This window comes from Telmatherina bonti (assembly GCF_933228915.1).
Source record: "Telmatherina bonti genome assembly, chromosome: 8".
Taxonomy (NCBI): Eukaryota; Metazoa; Chordata; class Actinopteri; order Atheriniformes; family Telmatherinidae; genus Telmatherina; species Telmatherina bonti.
Genome location: NC_136626.1, coordinates 25,622,843 through 25,644,496, shown reverse-complemented (window position 1 = coordinate 25,644,496; position 21,654 = coordinate 25,622,843). Strand labels below are relative to the sequence as shown.

At 37.9% G+C, this 21,654-nt stretch overlaps 1 protein-coding gene across 1 annotated transcript; it reads left to right on the top strand.

The window, feature by feature from the left end:
• Positions 1-16,120: 16,120 nt before the first annotated feature.
• Positions 16,121-21,424, top strand: LOC306760011 (LIM/homeobox protein Lhx8; the record flags this gene model as incomplete). The annotated part of the gene is made up of 9 exons (XM_079245765.1): positions 16,121-16,198; positions 16,821-16,898; positions 17,314-17,439; positions 17,664-17,785; positions 18,415-18,635; positions 18,815-18,918; positions 19,406-19,501; positions 20,107-20,296; positions 21,348-21,424. 9 exons carry the CDS (start codon positions 16,121-16,123, stop codon positions 21,422-21,424), a joined length of 1,092 nt encoding a protein of 363 aa, XP_079101891.1.
• Positions 21,425-21,654: the final 230 nt, after the last annotated feature.

Here is a 21,654-nt window from a genome sequence, read left to right as displayed (position 1 = left end):
CTTCATCCCTCATATAGTTCATATCATGGAAGAGATGCACTGTTTTGCCAAAGTACACCATATTTATGCACACTCTGCTCTGGTGAACAGAGCTTCTCAGCCATGGGGGGTCCTGAAAGGCCAAAAGATGCAAGTTTGTGTCATTTTATCAGTTTTGAAAAATCAAAAAACTCAGGATAAAATATTTCATATATCATTGTCTCAAGTTATTCTTACAATGAATCACTTCATAAATCAACTATCATACAATTAAGTTGATAATTGTTTTAGTAAACTGAGTTGTAATTGAGTTGACTGAATATTCAAAGTGATGTTAATCTGACACTTCCTCGCTTAACTATCATTTGTCGTGACAGATTAAGTGATCTCCTTGTTCCTCATTAAATCCAAAGGAGCAGCAGTTTGTATTTGTTGTGGAAACGTTTGTTGCCAGGCAAAAGCATATAAGGAGTTTAAGACCTCAGTGACGTCAGCACTACTGGAGGCGGTGGTAGGAAGCAGTCTGCGGCCTCTGATGGTGCTGTTGGGGGTGATCTTTACCCCCCTCTCTTTCCTCTTTGTGGCTGGAGGTAACGGTGTGACAAAGTTGTTGATGACGGGGAGGAGGTAGGTTGAGATGCCATGGGAAGCCTCCTTTGTGGTCAAACGTCTGCGAGACTCCTTGTTCATCTGGAAGAGAAGTTAATGAAGTCTGAATGTGTAAATACTTTCAGGAAGGATTAGTGGGATCTGACTAGTTATCGATATGTTGAGCATTCTGTATGAGACAGTGTTTTCACCACAGCATGACCAAACATGTTTCTTCCTTTGTCCATTGGGAGCATGGGTCTGATACTCACTGTCCGGTTTAATGGCTGGTCGCTGTCTTGAGAGACCTCATGATGTCTGTAAGGAGAGCTGCGTCTGATCGAAGAGCCCGTGCTGTTGCTGTGGATTGGCTTCAGGCGCACAGGCCTCTGCATTTTCCCTGGAGCTGTGTTTGGTCTTGATGAGCTTGGCTGTAACAAACAACAAGCTGTAACTAATTCTTAAACTATGTTACATTACACTACATTATTCTTTTATAAAACTGTTCATTACATGTTTTCTTTGGGTTATAATATTTGTTTTCAATAATATTGTAGTTTCCAAATATGAATCTATAAAGATACCAATTACATATGAAAGGTGTATAAAGGGTAGCTCTGCTAAAATTCTGTAAGTTTTGTTCCTATCTTTTAATTTTTTGGGGGAAATACACTGATATGTTTCAAACAAGGCTCAACCTGCTGAGCTGTAACATGTTTGCAGACTGCAGAAAAAAGAGATTAGCTCAGAGATCAAGTACAGGATTACTGACTTTGTTTATACTGGAATGAAGCTCCATAACTTTTCATGTTTCAAAGATAAACCCCTTCAATGCTTCTGATGTTTTCTTTAAAGCTAAGAGTCAAAACTGAAGTAAGCTTGACAGCAATCAGCATCATGGGAACAGTTTTTACAACAGTCAACCCTTGGATAAATGAATTCAGATTAAACTGTTTGCTCATTAAACAAGCTGTGTCAGTGGGTCACATTTTTGGCAAAGCAGGAGGGAGAATAGATTTTTTTTCTTTTTGTATATATACATTTAAAAAGTTTAAATAATCATACAACTGAATAAATTGTTAATTGCAGGCCATTTTAGCCCTGAAAAAGGACCCTCTGTAAAATTCTGTATATTAATCACGTCAACTCTTGATCTAACAACCGTTGCCCAGGTAACAGTCCTGTAAGTAATTCTTCTCTAAAACCACACATATATGTTGTAAAACAGCACATAAGGAGTTATTTAGTATTCCATATTAGTGGCATCAAACTATTCAAATTCCTTTTTACAAGAAAGGAAATCACTTTATTTCCCAAATTTCTAAAACAAATCAAAATGAAAAATAAAAAACTTATTTGGGCACAGAGGTCTGATTTTGATTTCAAGTTTAATCAAAATTAACTTTAATATTTCATGCCATCAAACACAGATAGATATGGTCAATCAATTAATCTTGCAATAAAATGTCCCTTAAAACATAAGGGGGGCGGGGGGGGGGGGGGGGGGGGTGGTCAAGTTAACATTTATTAAAAATTTATTTTAAAAACTGCTTCATTTTCCTTTTTTCAGATCATTGGTTTTGCTGCATCACTTAAGTTGATAAAACACTTGATCAGATTTGTACCCCTGCCAGACAAAAGCTGGCCCTGCATTATTCACAAGTTAATACCTGTGTAACTACAATACAACCAAGCTAAACTGCAGGCCCAACACTAATGATTTGACTCACAGATTCAGAGGATTCAGAGTGCTCCACCTCTGGTCCGGAGTGCTGTTTCTGGATTCTCCTGACACCCACTGGTGGACGTGGAGACAAGATGCGAACAGAATCTTCCTCACACCTTTTGGGGCGCTCCACCTTCCAAAAATGAGTGATTATTATAATGCTGTATGAGCTACATATGATGAGATCAGACCAAAGCTGAGGTATTTTTAAACAAATTGATTTCTTGGACTAAATTTTGAATGTGTACAAATAGGTTATTTGCACAGGCTGCATCCTCTTTGAGAGACACTGCTGCTTATTTATATTTGCAAATGAACTCTTGTCACCAACAGTTCCTTCGTTTCATTTATTTTAAGAGCCAGTTTACAAAAGAGGACAGCAAAGCGTATTTAAATGACCATTTAAGTAAAATTTTAATCATTTAAAATTTAAATCATCATATAGCTTTGTTGACCTCTTTTGTAAATTTGATCTTGGCTCTCTGAAATGTACCTTGATCGTATGCACTCGCTCCCTCCTTGCAAACTCCTCCAGTTTCTTTTTGATCTCCATTTGGTGGAGACGCTGGTAGAGCAGCAGTAAAAAAAATTAGCATGTTATTATCCTTTATTATAGAACCACAAATTAGCTTACAGTGTTTTTTTTTATGAACTGTTTTTTTTTTCTTTGAGACTTCTTACCTCCATCTCCAGCACCTTGTGGAAAATGGCCTGAGCAAGGCTTTCTCGGACATGCCTCTGGTGGGCTCTCTGGATCAGCTTGTGTCTGTACTCCTTATCTGGAACAATACGTCCACTTCTGGTGATCTAATGACAAAAAAAAAGTTTCTATAGAGATCCCGCTAAGATAAATTTACAAAGACAGGACAGAAAACTCCATATAAATAAAACAGAATCTCGTAGACATACCAATCCTGCTCTACGCAGGTGTCTCCTAATTCGTGTGTTGCTAAAATACCCAGCCAGATGTTTGTCTGTGAGGCTGTTGTAGGTTGAAATAAGTCTGTAGAAGAAACGTAAAAAAGCACAAAAGAAACACTAAAGTCAATCTGATTTCATGATCGTCTAGACTAATTTGTTTTGATTGCAGCTAATCAATTGGTTTACTGGGGCACAGGAGCATGCTGGTTTGTTGGCAGTAGCTCTCCTGTCCTCATGAACGACACATCAGCTTGTCCACAGACCAGTTTGCTTAAAAGCAGGATTTTTTTCCAACCCAGATTTGATTTCCACCAGCATTTGTCTACATCACAACAGGATCTTACAACTACAGAGTCTGTTACAGGTGTCTGATTACACACAGGAATTAGAGGGGAAGGCACACTTGACCCTGAAGGCCTCCTCTTTGTGCACCTGGCTTTGTTTGCTTCTGGTGCTGTTCAGCTTTGGCTGCAGGATTCTCTCTTAACTCCAAACTCTCATTTGTCATTTACGGGCATTTTTCTGAGCCAGCGATGCAATACAAATATTAGTTACTATGAACAGATCCCTCTAAAAGCTATTCGTTTCTATGCCACCCTCTTCTCTTGTCAGCTTGTTCTGTGTTATTTCAGTGTACAGTTACACACTTGGTGTAGTTTCTTAAGGGTTTATGGGTACAATAACTTTACAGCAGCACTCGCATATGCACACAATGTACATGATGACCCTGAAGTATCATCAGCTGTACCTTGCATTTCCACACTAAGCTGGTAAATTACAACTAATAAACTTCTTGCTGAGTAACCCCTCTCCACAATTTATTGTCACATTATTGAATCATTCCCTATAGTCACAGTCATGTAGAGGGCTACATTGATATGGGAGTTTAAAGTTGTGCTAATTTGAACTTCTTTTATATTCTTTTTAAAAAAGTTTCTAAGCCAGCAATGCAACTTTTTATACATCTTCATGTTTGAGTAAATTAACTGATTTTTTTTATTTTTAGTGAGGAAAAAACTATAGCCTTTCATTGTTAATGCAGAGTAATGTGGATATATAAAAACAAAATTAATTGGGAAACAGGGCTTGGGCTAAAATAATCTATTAGATCATACAGCACAATTGTAACAACAGTTGTGAAAGGGTTACCAAATAAATTACATTATTATGACTAATAAATAAACAAAACAGATAAATAAACAAACAAACAAGTAAATAAATAAATAAACTGATGGTGCGTAAAATGAATAGGGTCTTATTTTTGTATATCATATGCATGTAGATACCAGCCTAAAATCATTGTGATTTTGTGAGGAACTTTCATAAAGTTTACTTCTCTTCAACCCTTTTGGTAAGTATGCTGGCCAATCATTATATTATATTATATTATATTATATTATATTATATTATATTATATTATATTATAAAATCTAAATGTTTATATACAATTAGAATAAAGAAACGTCTGTAAAGATTTACTAACCATAGTAGACACGCTACAGGCTAAATGATCAGTAAAATCAGTAATTTCTTACTGAATAGTGAGTAAGCTGTTCTTACCCTGGGTTGAAGTGGCTCATGATTTCCAGCTCGCGCTCCCTTTAAAATCCCCGCAGTCTGTGAGGCTCAAAGCTCCGTGAACTCTGCTCGGTCCTTGCAGGAAGATGTCACGGCCAGTGGAAGGTCAAAGCAGAGATGTCACCAAGTAGATTTGAAGCCGAGCCGGACCGGAGCTGCACCTCTCCCACCGCCGAACTGGTGCCACTCACCGGTTGCCATGGGTGATCACGTGACTAGGCTGGTTTCCACTTTCAGAGTCCTACTGACATATAAACCCAGACCCATACACACAGTAAGATGGACTTAGAAGAGCGTTAGCTGTCCTCTGATGTTTCATAAGAGACACACTGTCATTTACTGCGCTGTTGGGTGGGAACGGTCAACAGGTCAACAGTGCATGGACAAAATTAGTTTTCAGAGAAGCTAAATTTAAGATCTTCTCAAGGTATAAAGGGGGTAAGGTATAACGTGCATAAACATTCATTAGGAGCACAGGATCAACATTGCAAATGTGTCAGCAGTTGCAAAACAATGTTTAGCATATGACAACGACTAAAGGATACAGTTGTGCTCTTACAGTATGTATTCATACCCTTTCATGAAAGAAAAGGCTGAATTTACAACAGTCACTCAAATAACTGGTGACTTAAAAAAGGAACAATAACTAAAGATTTGCAAAAAAATATAATTTAGTAACATAAGACACTGTTTTTTCATTTAGTTGCGTTGAAGAAAGAAAAACAAACAAACAAACAAATTGGTCCTGGACAAATTAGAGCACTTTTCTGTTGAACAGTGGGACAAAATACCTGTCAACAGGTGCAGAAGTCTGACTGAGAGGAACAGAAAACACCTGACTGTAGCGGAAACATTAAAGGGTTGTTCAACAAAGTATTAGTTTATGAGTGATGTAATAAATTATCTTATTTGTTTGATTTAAAAAAAAAAAATTTCTATTGAACCAGAATTAGAAAATAATGTAATGATTTTCATCTTTTTTTTTTTTTTTTAAATTTATTATTACTTTAGTCAATTTCATCTTATTTTACAGGGAGCTGTTTTTTTTTCTTCTTTAATGAAAGGGTATGAATAAATATGAACACAACTGTGAGGTCAGTAAGAAGCCATAAATGTGAAATAGGATGAAGATTTTAATACTCTCACAGAAAACAGCCTAGTGAAAAGCAGACAGTTGTTTTTAAAAGAGGTAATGTATCAATACCCTGTTTGGAGCTAAACATTTTTGTTTCCCACAACAGATTTGTAACAGTATACTATCTTATTGTGATGTGATGAGACAGCATGCAACTGGGACACTGGAAGCTGGCAGAGTTACTACCAAAATATCTGCCCAGATCTACTATGTCAAGCAGTTGTGCAGTCCTGCTGACAAATGCAATGGCTGTTTGTGTGTGTGTGTGTGTGTGTAGCCTGTGTGTGTGTTCACATATATATTAGTAGGAGAATTGTTGCTATTGGTGGCTGGGTGTCCAGTCACATGGTTGTAGTGTGGACCCCGACCTACCAGGGTCTAGGCTACTCCTGTAGTGGTGCCCGCTGTGACAGTGGGTGGGTTGGCTTCTGGTGTGAATGGATCCCCAAGATATTGTTCCCTCACAGCAGTGTCAACCCTCATATTGTTTCTATTTACAATTTTATTTCTACATTCAGTTATGAGACAGAAACCAAGGATGGTAACATGTTTTTGTTTAGAAAAGACGGGCGGGTATATTTTTTCTTTGTATGTATTTTTAAATTAATACTTTATTGTGAGAAGACTTAATATGGAGAAATTGATTTTTATTAGGCACAGCATTTGCACTGTTGGTTGCATTAAAAGAGCTTTATTAATAAAGTTTGATTCGACAAGCGCAATATTGTTGGCAGTCTTACTCGAAACAGATAACAAAGGAACATGAATATAATTCAAGATATCACAATTTAAAGTATTTTTATTTTTAAAAAAAATTTTAAAAATCTGTTTTTTTTTGTCAAGTCCAGTCTGACCTTCAAAGTGATTGTATGTTTGATTCAGTGGCTGTTAAATCAAAGGTTGTTTTCCACCACCCATGACATCATGACTCCCACCATTACATGTTACCCAGCTGGAATCACCAGTTATAAAACCCAACCCTTTAGACGGGCCCAGTCTTTTCCCTCCAAAACCATGAGCACAAAGGAACCACTGGGAGTTCAGAAATGGGATCTTTGATCATAACTTACCTTTCTTTGATGTTTTAAACATATTTGTGTTTATATAAATTTTATTTATTTAATACATTTATTTAATCCACCAAGTCATCCTCATTGTAAACAAGATGGTGGAACTAAGTCCTGGAATCATGTATCTAAATGATGATGTTTAGTGAGCCAGACAGAGAAAACATTTACCACATCCACAAATGAACGGACTTCTCGCTGCAGGTCCTCTGGGGCCATCTTGTGGATAGTTGAAAAATTACTCTTGCCATCCTTAACGTTTACATAATTTGTCAGTCTACTGTCCAGCATCTTATGGCCTTAAAACTCTAAGTATGTGGCATATAACAAGTTGACCATGTGGCATACACTTAGTTTATACTTGCAACTTAAAGTTGTTTGTTGATACCTTTTTTGACCAGTAAGGGGAGCCATATGTCTTTGGAGCACTTCAACCCGAGATCAGCAATGCCATGAAAAGAATTCTGTTGTCTTTTTTGTCTTTATTAAAAAGTGAATAGGAGGTGTAGGTAAACACAATTGTTGTTGTTGATCTTTGTAGCCTATCTTATAATAGCATATGTATTTTATATTACTATGTGTGATACTTTATATACAAATATTTGTGATCTGAACTGACTCAACGCTTTAATATCATGGCTGTTGCTGAACGAGTTTGGTGACTGGTTGTGGACTGTTTACGTCTTCAAGTCCTACTTGGTTAAACATCAGAAGAATAACAGACCATAATTGTAAATCACAGAAATATAAATAAATAATTAAGATAGTAATCAGCATTTACTGAGCTCACAGGGAAGATGTGCACATCCACTAATTTAGTCATAAATCAAAATGTGGTTGCTTTTTAATTTGCAAGTTAGTAGGAAAATTGTCCATTATGATTCTAACTTAGATTTTATTCCCTGCTTGCTTGTAACCACAGTACATGTGCAAACATGTGCATGGTCAGTTTTGCTATTCTAATGATCAAAATCACTGACATTCATCAAGTGACAAATTATCTGCCGTGTTCTAATAGGTTGAAGGACTGAATGATATAAAAATAACTAAATAAAGAAACTAAACAGACTAAGATCAGTGTGAAACTCGCCCAAGCCATGTCTTCAACATGCTAAAAGATACAAAGTACAAAGAAGTACACCAGCTTTTCCCGGAGCACCCTGGATGATGGGTGACATGCTGCTTCTCCTCAGTGACAGCACCTTCAGGGTAAACGGCCGCTTGTAGTATGAGAGAGCCAAAACAAACCTAAAGCAGGGCATCAGAACTATATATACATATATATATATATATATATATATATATATATATATATATATATATATATATATATATATATATATATATATATATATATATTAGTCTGCACAAAGGCAGTAATCAAGGCAGACAATTCACCAGCACTAAATAACTAATGCACAACGCCAGTCTTAAAATAACAATTAGTGTGGAAATGAAGGAGGGGTGATTATAAATTCCATTCAGGAAAGGGTCTTGGCTGTAAGCTGGGAGGTGGCAGGGAGATCTCGGGGGAGTCATGTAGTTCTCAGATGGGGGGGCGGCAGTTTTTGCAATCAGCGTTAAATAGAGCAGTTTTGTGCCTGTGTGATTGTCAAGTGGGCCATTACTTGTTGATAAGAGCACTTTTTCCTTATGTCGCTCTGATTGGGCTGAGCATGCTGCTCCCTTTCGCATGCTGTCCCAATGCAATCAGGCCCCTCTTTCACTTCTCTGCCATTTTCACTGCTGTGATTTCCACCCAATCCTCCTTTGCCCCCCAACCTAACACAGCCCCCCGACCCCCACCACCCCTTCCTCCAGCTCCCCACTTCCCCCTCTTAGATTCAATGAGTACCCATTTACAGCAAGGAGAAAAGGTCATGCTAAACTCGTTGTGTCAATTGTAAACCACCTTAAATCTGACTGATTTCAATGAAAGAAATGGTACTCACAGCCCTAAAGAAAGCAAAGGTCTGTGTGAAAGTAGCAGGTTAGAGGATTTTCTTTGAGACTTAGGGCCAAACGCCCGTTGCTTCTTTGGACGGAAGTCTCCCACATTCCTCACTCTTCCTGGATGCTGTGTATCGTCCTCACTTTCATTTTAAGAGACAATAAAAAGATGGAAAAAACATATTTATAAGTTATCCTAACATGATGCAAAATCAGTACTTTGTGGCCAAGGATGACACTTTTAGATCATTTTAAGATGAAAAAGAATTGCTTTTTGGTTTCGGCATTCTGAGCTTTCACCCCTGTCTTGGGACATTTTGTGGAGCAGGGTAATTTGAACTGCTGTGTAGCTAAGTAGGAAATCTGTTTATCATGTTCCTCGTGTAAGGGAGATAGAAAAAGACATGCAAAGGCAATTTATTAATTGTCTGATGAAGATAATGCAAAACTAGATTATTTACCACTTAACATTTGAGACTTAAACTGATACAGACCTGGACTGACGACAGATAACTTTAGTATCAAGTCTTTCACAGCAGAGCAAAACTGTTGTTACAGCTGCACCATGTTGTTTGCCATTGTCGTGCTAAAATATGCAAGGCAGTACCTGAATTGCAGACTGAGCAGCATGTGTTGCTCCAAAACTTGGAGACATCATTCAAATCTAATAGTACCTTTGGAGATGTACAGATGTCATGCTCACAGGCACATCACTCCACATCAAACTGCATGCTTATAACAGCCTAGAAGATGCAACATTCATGATTTCATAAGAAAGAAATCCTGTTTTGTCAGTGGACATTACATATTTTTCCTCTTCACCTCAGTCCATCTTAAAATAAACAACTCTAGAAAATGTGTTTCTTTCTTTCTCTTTGTTTCTTATCATGACAATTTTTTGTTTGTTTGTTTTATTTGTGGTTTCTCTGAAGAGTTATGTTCACTGACAATAGTTTTCCGAAAAGTTTCTGAGCACTTATTTCCAAAAAGGAATTTCCAAAATGAATCTGTTCTGTTTTAAAAGGCCAGAAAAAGGCCAGAACAAAATTGTTTAGTTGGATGTTTCCATTTGTTTTGGACAACAATAATTGTAATAAATGTATTTTTTAGCTGATAGATGGTATAATCTAATAATAACGTAACAACAGTGAAATAGTCAAAATCTGAAACAATAGTGGTATAACCATATGGTCTATGGGTATAACAAACAGTTTGGGTTTTATCTACCCCATTGGTAGAGAAGCCTCAGGAAGATTTATATTTTATTTTATTTTATTTTATTTGAAAGAAATTCATCATAATCACTGGAAATTTACCTCTTTCAAATGGCAGACCAGGACCAAACAGTCCATTGGCCACGCAGCATTGCTTTTTTACTGTGGCAGAGAAGCGCAAAACACTTTTACATTTAAAAAAAAAAAAAAAAAAAAAATTACATTTAAATGTCTATTCCATAAAAAATATAGATTACAAAATTTACAGTTTTTGAAAAGGAAAGTACATTTAAGTAAAAACAATTGACATTAAATCAAACACTTGTGTAAGGTTTGGCAAAACACAAATATAAATTTGGAAACAAATAACAAAAGGCAGCGCTTAATGGAAAGGGATTTTCCATCCATCCATCCATTTTCTGCCGCTTATCTGGGGTCGGATCGTGGGGGGAGGCGCCTATGCAAAGAAGCCCAGACTTCCCTCTCCCCAGCCACATTTGCCAACTCTGCGGGGGGGGGGGGGGGGATCCCAAGGCATTCCCAGGCCAGCCAAGAGATATAATCCCTCCAGCGTGTCCTGGGTCTTTCCCGGGGTCTCCTCTCAGAGGGACGTGCCAGGAGCACATCACTAGGAAGGCGTCCAGGAGGCCTTCTGACCAGATGCCCAAGCCACCTCAACTGGTTCATCTCGATGCAGAGGAGCAGCGGCTCTACTCTGAGCCGCTCCCGAATGACCGAGTTCCTCACCCTATGTCTAAGGAGGAACCCGGCCACCCTGCGGAGAAATACGAGATCTGGTTTTTTCGGTCACGACCCACAGCTCATGACCATACGGGAAGGTAGGAACATAGATCGACTGGGAAATCTTCATCACAACAGACAGGCGTAGATTCCGCATTACTGCAGACGCTGCACCGATCCGCCTGTCAATCTCAGCTCCATCCTTCCCTCACTCGTGAACAAGACCCTGAGATATTTAAACTCCTCCACTTGGGGCAGGACCTCACTCCCGACCTGGAGAGGACAATCCACCCTATCCCGGCTGAGGACCAGCTTTAGGAAAGGGATTGTATAAATATAAATAATGACACAGCAATAACCTCATCTTGTCTTACAAGCAAATGATTTGTAGTTCAACTACATGCAGGAAGTCAGTGGTGAGACTATTTATCCAAGAGCTGCAGAGAACATGTTTTAATGAAAAAGTTCCTGAGACTGTCTTCATAGTGGACAAAAAGGTATGGAATTGTAGAAGTTGACTGTAAAAAGAGCAAAGTATTGTTCAGTCATCAAAAACTTCATTAAATACACTACTGATTTCCAGTGTAGCTGAACTAAAAATCATGTGTTTGTACTGCAAAATGAGGTCATCGCCACATCACTTCCGGTATCTGCGGCATTCCTCTTCCTCAAAGAGGAAGCTCAACAGAGCTATTTTTTATGAATTTGTTTCAGGATTGCTAATGGGGCTTTTTGTCTTAAAAATTTCTTTTGTCATTTTTACAGGAGTTTAATATTTTGTCAACCTATTTCCTAAAATGTAAATTTGTTTTCAAATTTTTAAATGTAATTGATGACATATAAATGTGATTTCAACATGTAATTTCATGTTCAACTTTGTTAATGTGGTTTTATAAATATAAATATTTTTCACTTTTCAGCCACAGGTTTCAGCCCAGTCCATGACAACAGACAATAACTCAACTTCTTTAAATAATTAATTACAATTACATCCCTAAATTCTTAGTCAGTCTAAGATTATACCATTTCACACAGTGTATCGCACCTTTCTAGAACACCAGTTCATATAATATACTATAAGTAACATACATAATAAGTCATTTGACAGACAAATTGATCTCCGTCGTCAGTTCGAGCTCTTGTTACAAGTTGTTTTAAAAACTACAGTCACAATGTCAAAGAAAATACATATTTAGAGATCTTCTTGGATGCTCTCACAACCACTGACCTACTTTCTACCTCTCAGACTCTGGAGTATATATAGATGATGCTGTACATACTGCAGCAAACTGGTACAGTAAGACATCAATCAATAAAACAGTAAAACAAGTTTGACAGTTTGTTGACAGGCGAGACTTTGTTTTGTCTGCTCCACATGAAGCTAAATGCATAAGAAGTCAGCCATGCAACTCTAAAATGAAAACACCCAACTTTACACACTAAGATATATATCTTTTTCCAACGTTTGCATACCACCTCTTCTGTTTATGTGTCGTTGGAGTAAAATGTGTACTCTCGTGTGGGAGATTATGTGGTTTTTCATACATTTTGACATAATTTCTCTGTTCATCTTTGACTTCCCTATCTGAACTCAGAATGTTCCCACCGTGTCCAAAGCCACGTGAGGAGTTTCACAGCTAAAAGTTGTCTCTGTAGTATGCAATGCGTGAGCTGTGTTATCTGATTATATATATTCATCTCCACCAGGTGGAACAGTACACATCTTGATGGAGGCACGCTAACTCTTTTATCCTTTATCCGTCTGTGATGGTGTGATACGGCTGCAAGCTCATGCTGCTGCAGGTTGGGCTGTTTCGCCGCCACAACAGCCGTGGCCAGAAAACAGCCTTTTGCTCTGTATGTGTGTGTCTGTGTGTGTGGAGTGGTGGCTGGAGTGAAAGGGCAAGTGTGGGGCGGGACTATACTATGGTTTTGAAAGTCTTGAGTGGTTGAATGGGTGAGTACAAAAAGACAAGAAAAAATGAAAAATAAAAATCAAACACTGTGTTTCAAGTCTAGTAGCCCAAGCAGTTTCTTTTGAGAGTGTTGCCCTTCTAATCCCTGCAATTTACCTGCATTACCTCTTATGAAGAGCATGCAGCATCCTCTGTCACTGCACTGCTGTGACTGAAAATCTAAGCCTGTTTCAGCTAAGCTACAGAATGCAAGACAGTAAATTCTAGTTTTGTTGTACTTTTACTCCTTTTTAATTTGAACACCAGTTGATGAAGAAGTTCTTCAAACAAGCCATAAAGCTGATAAATGCTCAGGGGAGGTCAGCTGATCAATCATTTGGGGTATTAGTGTTTAATGATGGTGACCTTGCTTTAACCACTGATGAGTAAGACGATAATGGGTGTACTGTCAGTCTTATGTTAGTAAAAGTTTCAAAGTATGTTGATGTTTTGTGTGTTCTGTGACCTACTAATGAAAGCTCCTTTTTGAAAACAAAAATACAGTACGTAAAATGTGTAATTATGTTTTAATAAATACACATTATTATTTGTTAATAATGTGTATTTGGGTTTAGGGTTATTTGTTATTGATTAGGGGGACAAATGTGTGAGCATAGTCACCTACAATTAGCCAATTCGGTATAGAATAAAAGTCGAACACATTTAAAAGACAAAGGCTCAAAGAAATCATTTTCAGTGTTTCAACTTACCAACTTTATGGCTTATTGTTTTGTAAATAAAATACAAATTAGTGTGTGCATGGCTGTCCCATTTGTAATTCCATTTCTGCAGTGTAATGCTCAGTATTTCACAATGTAACGGGGGCTGTGTACTCTTGCCAACATGTTTATATTGTTTATAGTAAGAGATACTCATACAAAGCCACTTGAGGGCTCAAAGGTCGCTTACATTCAAACAACAGTGTTTGCCCTTCAGTCCGATTTTTTCCCCCAAAATATTGCAAACTGTAGATTTTGAAAAAACAAAATTCTTGTAATTCTTGAAATGTAGATTTTAAACTAATCAATAATCCTCTCAATGAGTTTGGTTCACTTCTCTCACAACCATTTTTGAGTGTGTTGCTGCCATCAATATGGATAAGACACAAGGGATGAGGTAGTGGGACCCAAATGCAAAACTCATGGACACAAAAGTGGATGGATGACCAAAGATTGTTAAAATAAACAGAAAACACTGAAGAAGTAGGAACTAAAAATGATTAAAACTAGAACCCAAGAACTGGAAGAACAAATTCAAACTCACACAAAGACGATCGGACAGACTTGACTGGTGACTAATAAACACAATGAACTGGCCATTAAGAAAGGATAACCTGAAGCTTATACACACAGGATCAGATTAAAAGACGAGAAGCAGGTGTGGTGATTAAACCAGAAACAGGAAGTAAAATATTCAGATTGAACAAGCGAAAAGATCTTCACAAAATAAAACAGGAAATAAACCTGCACTAAAAAGTGACAAAACATCAGAAAACACCAGCAGAACAAGTTAAAAAAACAGACCAAGAAGTCAGCCATGCAACTCTAACATATGTTTTTATTTGTTTTAAACAAAACAGAGATGGTCAGTGAAGACATTCAAAATCTTTCCTTTTTACCGATGTTAAAACAAGTTAACCAATCAGTTACATTTTTTAAGAATTTCAAGCAACTTCAAAAAGCTTAAAAAAATAGGCCAACACAATTTATAGTCACACTGGACCACTTGTAGTCGTAGTAGACCAGCTGTGGCCAAAAAGCAAATTAGGATAAATGAGCCATTAAACCCCAGATACTGAAAGCCTGATATCCACTCCACAATAAGTGCTTTTTCAGTTTTGACTCACTATAAAGTTACTTGGAAACTCACACACAGTAGAGATAAATTATCCTGGGTTGTGCACTTTAAACAGTTTAATGAGCTTAGATTTAATCAAACACAACATAAATACACAAGTTATTCAATCCCAATGCACAAAATGAAAATGCATATTTGCCAGTCGTGGAAATTGTGAGCTTTCTCACCCTATAGTGCCATAAAAACAACATTTTACAACTTGGCATAAAGGTCTGTGTAATCCTGCTGGGATCACTGTGGATTACAGAATTGTTAAATATGCAGACCTTTCAAAAGGTTTGCAGATGATAGATCAATAAAGAAACAAATGAAATAAATATAAACTTCTTTTTCTTTTCCTTTTCAACTCTTCCCTTTAGAGGTAGCCACAGCAAATCATCTGCCTATATCTATCCTCTGCATCCTTTCACGCCAATAAACTTCTTGTCCTCTTTCATTTCACCCAGCTCATCTCTCCTTTTCCTCAAGGCCTCTTGTTGAGCACCAACCTCAGCATCCTTATACTGATATGTTCACTATTCTTCCTCTGTACATATCCCAACCATCTTAATCTGGCCTTTCTGATTTTGTCTTTGAGGTATGTAACATGTGCTTTCTTTAATATATTAATCCTGATCCTATCCATGTGTGTCTCCCAAATTCACCTCAGTATCAAAGTCTATGTTCAGGTCTGGCTCTTTTTTCTCTGTCACCAAACCAACAATCTCACTGGTTTCACTGTTTCATACACCTTTCCTTTAATTATTACTAAAGCTGAAATTAATATATTTCAATACAAGCAAAGAATAAATTAAAAAAAAAAAAATGCATGCCACGTTGCTCAAAGATAGATTAAGTGTTAATATTTTGTTTTGTAAATCTTATAGAGGAAATTATTTTGTACAAGCTACTAACCACAGCCCTGTTTTGCCAATGAAGAACAGATTTTAGATTCTTCACTCTGCTCATTCTCCAAAAACATATGTTAAATCAAATAACTACTCGTGTGTTGTCTCAGTGTAACAAGTATTCTGTGATAACTGATTTGATAGGCCTATAGTGGAGTTTTATACAGTATGTACACTGCCACCTGCTCAGTAAACGGTACAGGGGACCTGGAAATTGGGTCAACATAGCTAAAAATATGTTTACTTTTGTTTATTAATCTGGTACTTATTAACACGTGAGCACAGAAATGTACCCAGATTCATAAAAGCTGTCACAGAGACCCCCCTTTTCCCCACCTTCCCCGTCCTCAAGGCATAAACCACACAGGTTTCCAAAGGGAGGTGCGGCCAAGAGAAAATATGAATTATGATCCGCCCTCTAAACAGCTCGGAGCTGACTGACTGAAACACACGCGAGTTCTGCTAGAGAAAGACAGAGAAAACTTTGGAAACACTGGAATCTTTTCTGTCCTGGACGCAGACATGCGCTGGAAACGTGAAGTGAAAGAGTGTTGCATTGTCAACGACAGTGAAAGCGGATCTCTGTTGTCCAACGAGAAGGTGAGTCAAAGACCGGTCAGGCGTGGGTCGGTGTTGCAGAATAAATATTAACGCAAATTGCTTTACCAATTACATCAGAGTGGGCTTTGGTGTATCATTAAAGCCGGCCTTCCACAGGCTGACAGCTCAGTATTTTCACAATTTGAAGAAATGCCAAAGAAAATTACCCCTCCCTGAATTCTGCAATTAAAACTCAAGTAGTTAATGAGACCTCTTCACCTTTTGGTTGCCCCGGGTAGACGTTTGTGGCGAACTTAGCCTTTTTAATTGCTGTTATTAAATAAATCAATCCCCCTTTTCCTGGAGACCTGGCGCTGGTTTGTGATTGACACGTGAAATTGGTGTGTAGGTTGAGATTTAACCGCGGCACGCGCACGCAGAGAGAGCAGTTTGCCGAATCACAAATTCAGAGCTCAAGAACATAATGCACATGTGATAAGTATTAGTTCGAGTGTTGTCTGTTTTTGTAAGTAAGGACTATCCCTCTATTTTAAATGTCATTGCGGTAATCGCCGGCGTTGTCATGGTGAAGGGTGAAAGGCATGATATTTATTGGATGGCGCGCGGGGCTTTCGAAGCAGCTGCGACAGTCTGACAAACTGACATCCTCTTCCCAACGTAGCTTCTCGTCATGTGTGAGGACTGCAAAGGAGACGAAGAGCTGCTAGGCAAATGCTCAGAGGACAGAGGGGACATTATGGTAGGCTGACACACGACTGATTTATCACTTTACTTGCTTTTAGAATTAGTGATGATTTTGGACGTGAGGAGTTTGGAAAAGTTGAGGCTGTGGGGAAAATTGTGGAAAAAGTGTGGGGAACCTTTTTTTGTGTGTGTTTCTGTTGAATGCAGGCTGATTTGAATTTAAAAGACTTTGAAATATGAAAACTTTTTTTTTTTAAATTTCTGATTAAATCTGAAGAATGTTGCGTTGAAATTAAATGATGGTTTTTGAAAATTTTTCGACGAATTAAGAGACATCTTCAAAAGAAAAAAAATGCAACTAGAATCTGTATATATTTCAGCCTATTTTATGTGAAATCACAGAGCCCAAGTTGAGTTTCATGTTGCTGAGTGCCTGTGCGTAACTTTCTGAACGTATCTGACCTCCTCAGGGCGCACCGGTGGAAGTTTTGGATGAAGACACTTCGTCCCCGCAGGCGATGGGGTCTGCGCCTCTGCTAGGCAGAAGTGTGTGCGCGAGCTGCAATGAGGAAATAGTTGACAAATATTTATTAAAGGTAAACACAGACATTTTGTCTCTGTTTTCTTTTTCCTTTTAAAAATTGCTTTGTTAGTTTTGTTATTTAAAAAATGTTGCAGGCTATAAGCTCCGTTTTACGTTTTCATTGCCCCAGGTGTGTGCGGTCACATTACTGTGGTTGTGTTTAGTGTAGATCTTCATCGGGCCTTATACCTCCAGACTAAGTTGTCTTTCGCTAATTTATCCTATCTTTTGCTTTAGGTTAACGACATGTGCTGGCATGTGCGCTGTCTCTCATGCAGCGTGTGCCAGACTTCACTTGGCAGCCATGCGAGCTGCTACATCAAAGAAAAAGAAGTTTTCTGTAAACTGGATTACTTTCGGTACGTGCATCAATTTCTATTATTACTGATCAAACGAAAATTGAAGTTACTGTAACGGAATTCTGGTGAAAAATGACATGAAAGCCCAAAACAATCTTAGATGAGTTCTTAAGAACTCTTAGGCTTTCATAGGATTAAAAAATATACCCTACATGTGTAAAATACTATTTACCAGATTGTAAAAGCTGGATCTAAATTTAATAATCTATTTAATGGCATAACTAATGAGTCAAGTGATGCTCATTCTTTAATTTTTTTTTCAAAATATTGATTATAAATTTGACTTATAGAAGAGATTTCACAAATGTTTAATCACGGGGAAATTTTTATCATTCTTCCATCATGAAAAGGAGATTTAAAAGTTTAACTTTAATTAAAACCCTTTACTTCCACCTATAGTTGATCATAACTTGGATAAAAACAGCTATACGTGCGACAGTTTTTCCCCGCAGTTGTCATTTGACTGTATGGTGGAAAAATAAACAACAACAACAATAATAATAATATTAATAAAAAAAAATTAAATTAATTAATTTTACTTGAAGTAAATAAATATGTATTATTATCCTTGCGAAGCCACCGGCCGCTGTTGGTGTATGTAATTTGCTTGCCGTGACATTTTCCTGCAGAAGATACGGGACCTGGTGCGCGTGTTGCGGCCGGAACATCCACTCCACGGACTGGGTCCGTCGGGCGAAGGGCAACGTCTATCACCTGGCCTGCTTCGCCTGCTTCTCCTGCAAGAGGCAGCTGTCCACTGGGGAGGAGTTCGCTCTGGTGGAGGGGAAGGTGCTCTGCAGGGTCCATTATGACTGCATGCTCGACAACCTAAAGCGGGCCGTTGAGAAAGGTGAGCAGACCCAGCTGGGCGTCCACTGAGCGGCTCAGTCCTACTCCCTGATATTTATTTGATTTAATATGATGCATCATTTCCCCCATTTTTAAAAAAAAAATTACTGTTTAAAATCAATCCTATAGTAATAAACCTGTTATTTTTGTAATGTGTTTTAATGGGAGTTTTCTCTGCAGGAAACAGTGTTAACATGGAGGGGGCTGTGCCCACTGAACAGGAGATTAACCAGCCTAAACCCTCCAAGAGAGCTAGGACCAGTTTCACTGCCGACCAGCTGCAGGTATGTACAATATTACTTAATACTTCATCCTATTTTCAAAAGTAATCCTTTCAAAAATATGTGAAATGATCAGTTATATGTAGTCAAAATATGGCTTTTAAAAATGCTGCATTTACTGAGCCTTCACTTAAAAATGATTAGACTTAATATTAAAGTCACATGGGTTCATGGGGTTTGAAATGCTTATCTCCACTGGTTTGGTGAATCGCAGCCTGATCATTCATGGCAATACACATTCAGTTACATTTAGTGGTAGTGGTATATGTTTCAGTCATTATAAATTTGTATGTATTTATTTATTATTAAAATAAAGTCACAATACATTAAATATTTGTATTATTAAGCAAGGTCCAGTTCCTGAGCGGCATTCTTTTACTGCCATTTAATTATTCCAGAAAAGGTGACGTGACAATGGAAAATTGCAATAGGACCACACATGAAACCTGTCAGCTGTTTAACTGATTTCCCTCTCTGTGTTTACATGCAGGTGATGCAGGCTCAGTTTGCTCAGGACAACAACCCCGATGCTCAAACGCTGCAGAAACTGGCAGAGCAGACGGGCCTCAGTCGAAGAGTTATACAGGTCAGTTCAGGCACAAACATCTTTTTGAGGCTTCAGTGCCTTTGAGGCAGAATGATCCTTTGACTTAAAGACATGCAGTGGCTTTTTTTTCACTGCAGTGAGTCAGGTGTCTTTAATGACTGAGAAGATTTGATTGGATTTTATTGACAAATCATTTACAGAGCTATAACTGCGCATTACCTCTATGATTTATTCATGCACTGCAGTGTTACTTTTTGCAATAAAAGGTTGAACAGAAAAGTGGTTGTCTAGTTAAATGTCTGAAGCTCTCATCAAAATATGAACATGAGAGTTCAGATACTTTGTCGGGGTGTAACCCCGTTTCAGAGAAGATATGTCAGATTCTTTGCTGCACTGATTTGAAAGTGAAGTTAACAGATTTCAGCAAAAAATAACTAAAAAAAAAAAAAAAAAAAAAAAAAAAAATCTAAATTGTTGTTTTATTCACCTTAAATAAAATTTTCCTTCAGGAAAAAGAAATAAAAGCTTGTGCAGTTGAAAACATAAAAATAAAAACAGATGTATTTGTAGAGGGCTCCATTGTGACAAGTTGTTCGGGATGCAGCAGTTTTGTAAAAACGTGTTTTGTCCTGACAATAACGCAGGTTTGGTTCCAGAACTGCCGAGCACGCCACAAAAAGCATGTGAGCCCCAACCACACCTCCAGCAGCCCCATGACCTCCTTGCAGTCCAGCCGCCTGCCTCTGCCAACTCCTACCCCCGAGGAGCTGCAATACACAGCCTACGGAGGCCCGGAGGGCTCAATGCTCTCTGCACTGCACTCCTTTATAGACAGTGAGCATAAGGCCTTTTATGAATTATGAGGAGTCATTATGCATACTTGTATCTTTTACTCCTGACAGTTACAGGAGATATTTCTGTCATGGTATTTTGAATGATAAACATTGACTTCACACTGAAGGCATTCAGTTACAAAGAATGAACCTTTTCTGTAAATTATAATAATTTGAATTTCTCATATAAATAACTGCACAGTTGAGGAGGATTTGTGAACCACAAGTGGTTATTTAAAGAACAAATTTCTAAGCAATATTTGGAGTAATTTCTCCTACATATTTGCTGCAGCTGGACCTTCTGCTTAGCAGACGGTAGAAAAATTAAAAATATAAGCTTAGCTCATCTCGGTATGATGTGATGTCTCAGTTGAACAATTTTCTTCAAAGTAACAGAGGACAATTCAATAAGATGAATATTGATTAAAAATCATTAGAAGGCAAATTTGCCCCTTTAATTAACACATTTAAAACCTATTAAAGGCACTAAGAAGACATTCTGACTTTACCTTATCTCCATATGTACAAAAGTCCTACTTCAGCAAATATTCCACATCTTCTTGGCCTTGTAGTTTTTGTGCAAATTTAGCTGAAAGACAAAAAACCCTGATCATAAATATCTAACTCAGGAACAATCAGGCTGTCTATTAATTAAGGAATAATCTTTTAAAGAAAAACATTACTGTCAGTATCCAAGATCTGGCCTAGCACAACAGATGATCCATCGGCTCTTTAGCTGAATGTGGTATATTTAGGAGCCTACTTTTGTTTTATTTTCTTAAGTTCTGTCCCTCCTAAATAAGCAAACAAAGTAACTAAGTTGTCAGAGGCATCATTTCTCCAGCTTCCTTATGTTCCTTGACATACAAATATGTTGGACATGGTATTTTCATAGAAATAATTCTGACTATAAAACTCATACATTCTGTGACATGCGTTTGCCTTAGTTCAGCTATATTATAGGGAAATTAAATTGGTTATATTAAAAGGTAAACATTAAGTCAGCATGTGAACAACTGTAATGTGTGTGTTTGCTCTCTTTGTGCCCACAGTACACTCTCCTCCTTCCATGTTTCAGCCGCTGCTGCCAGCCCACGCCATGACCTCCTTGCCCGTTTCTCATGCCTGAGCTGCTCCCTCAACACACACACACACACACACACACATGCTTACACGCAGATGCAGCAACCTAAGACTCCACCAGCGTTTTTCATGTCATTAGCAGCTTCAGCATTCTGATCTTTATGGTAAATATAATTTCAGTTTCAGCGAACCACAAAACACTTTCCTTTCTTTACCAGTTAATTAATCATATCTTGTTTATGTTTTTGGTGAGTAAACTCTGGAGGACCAAAACTT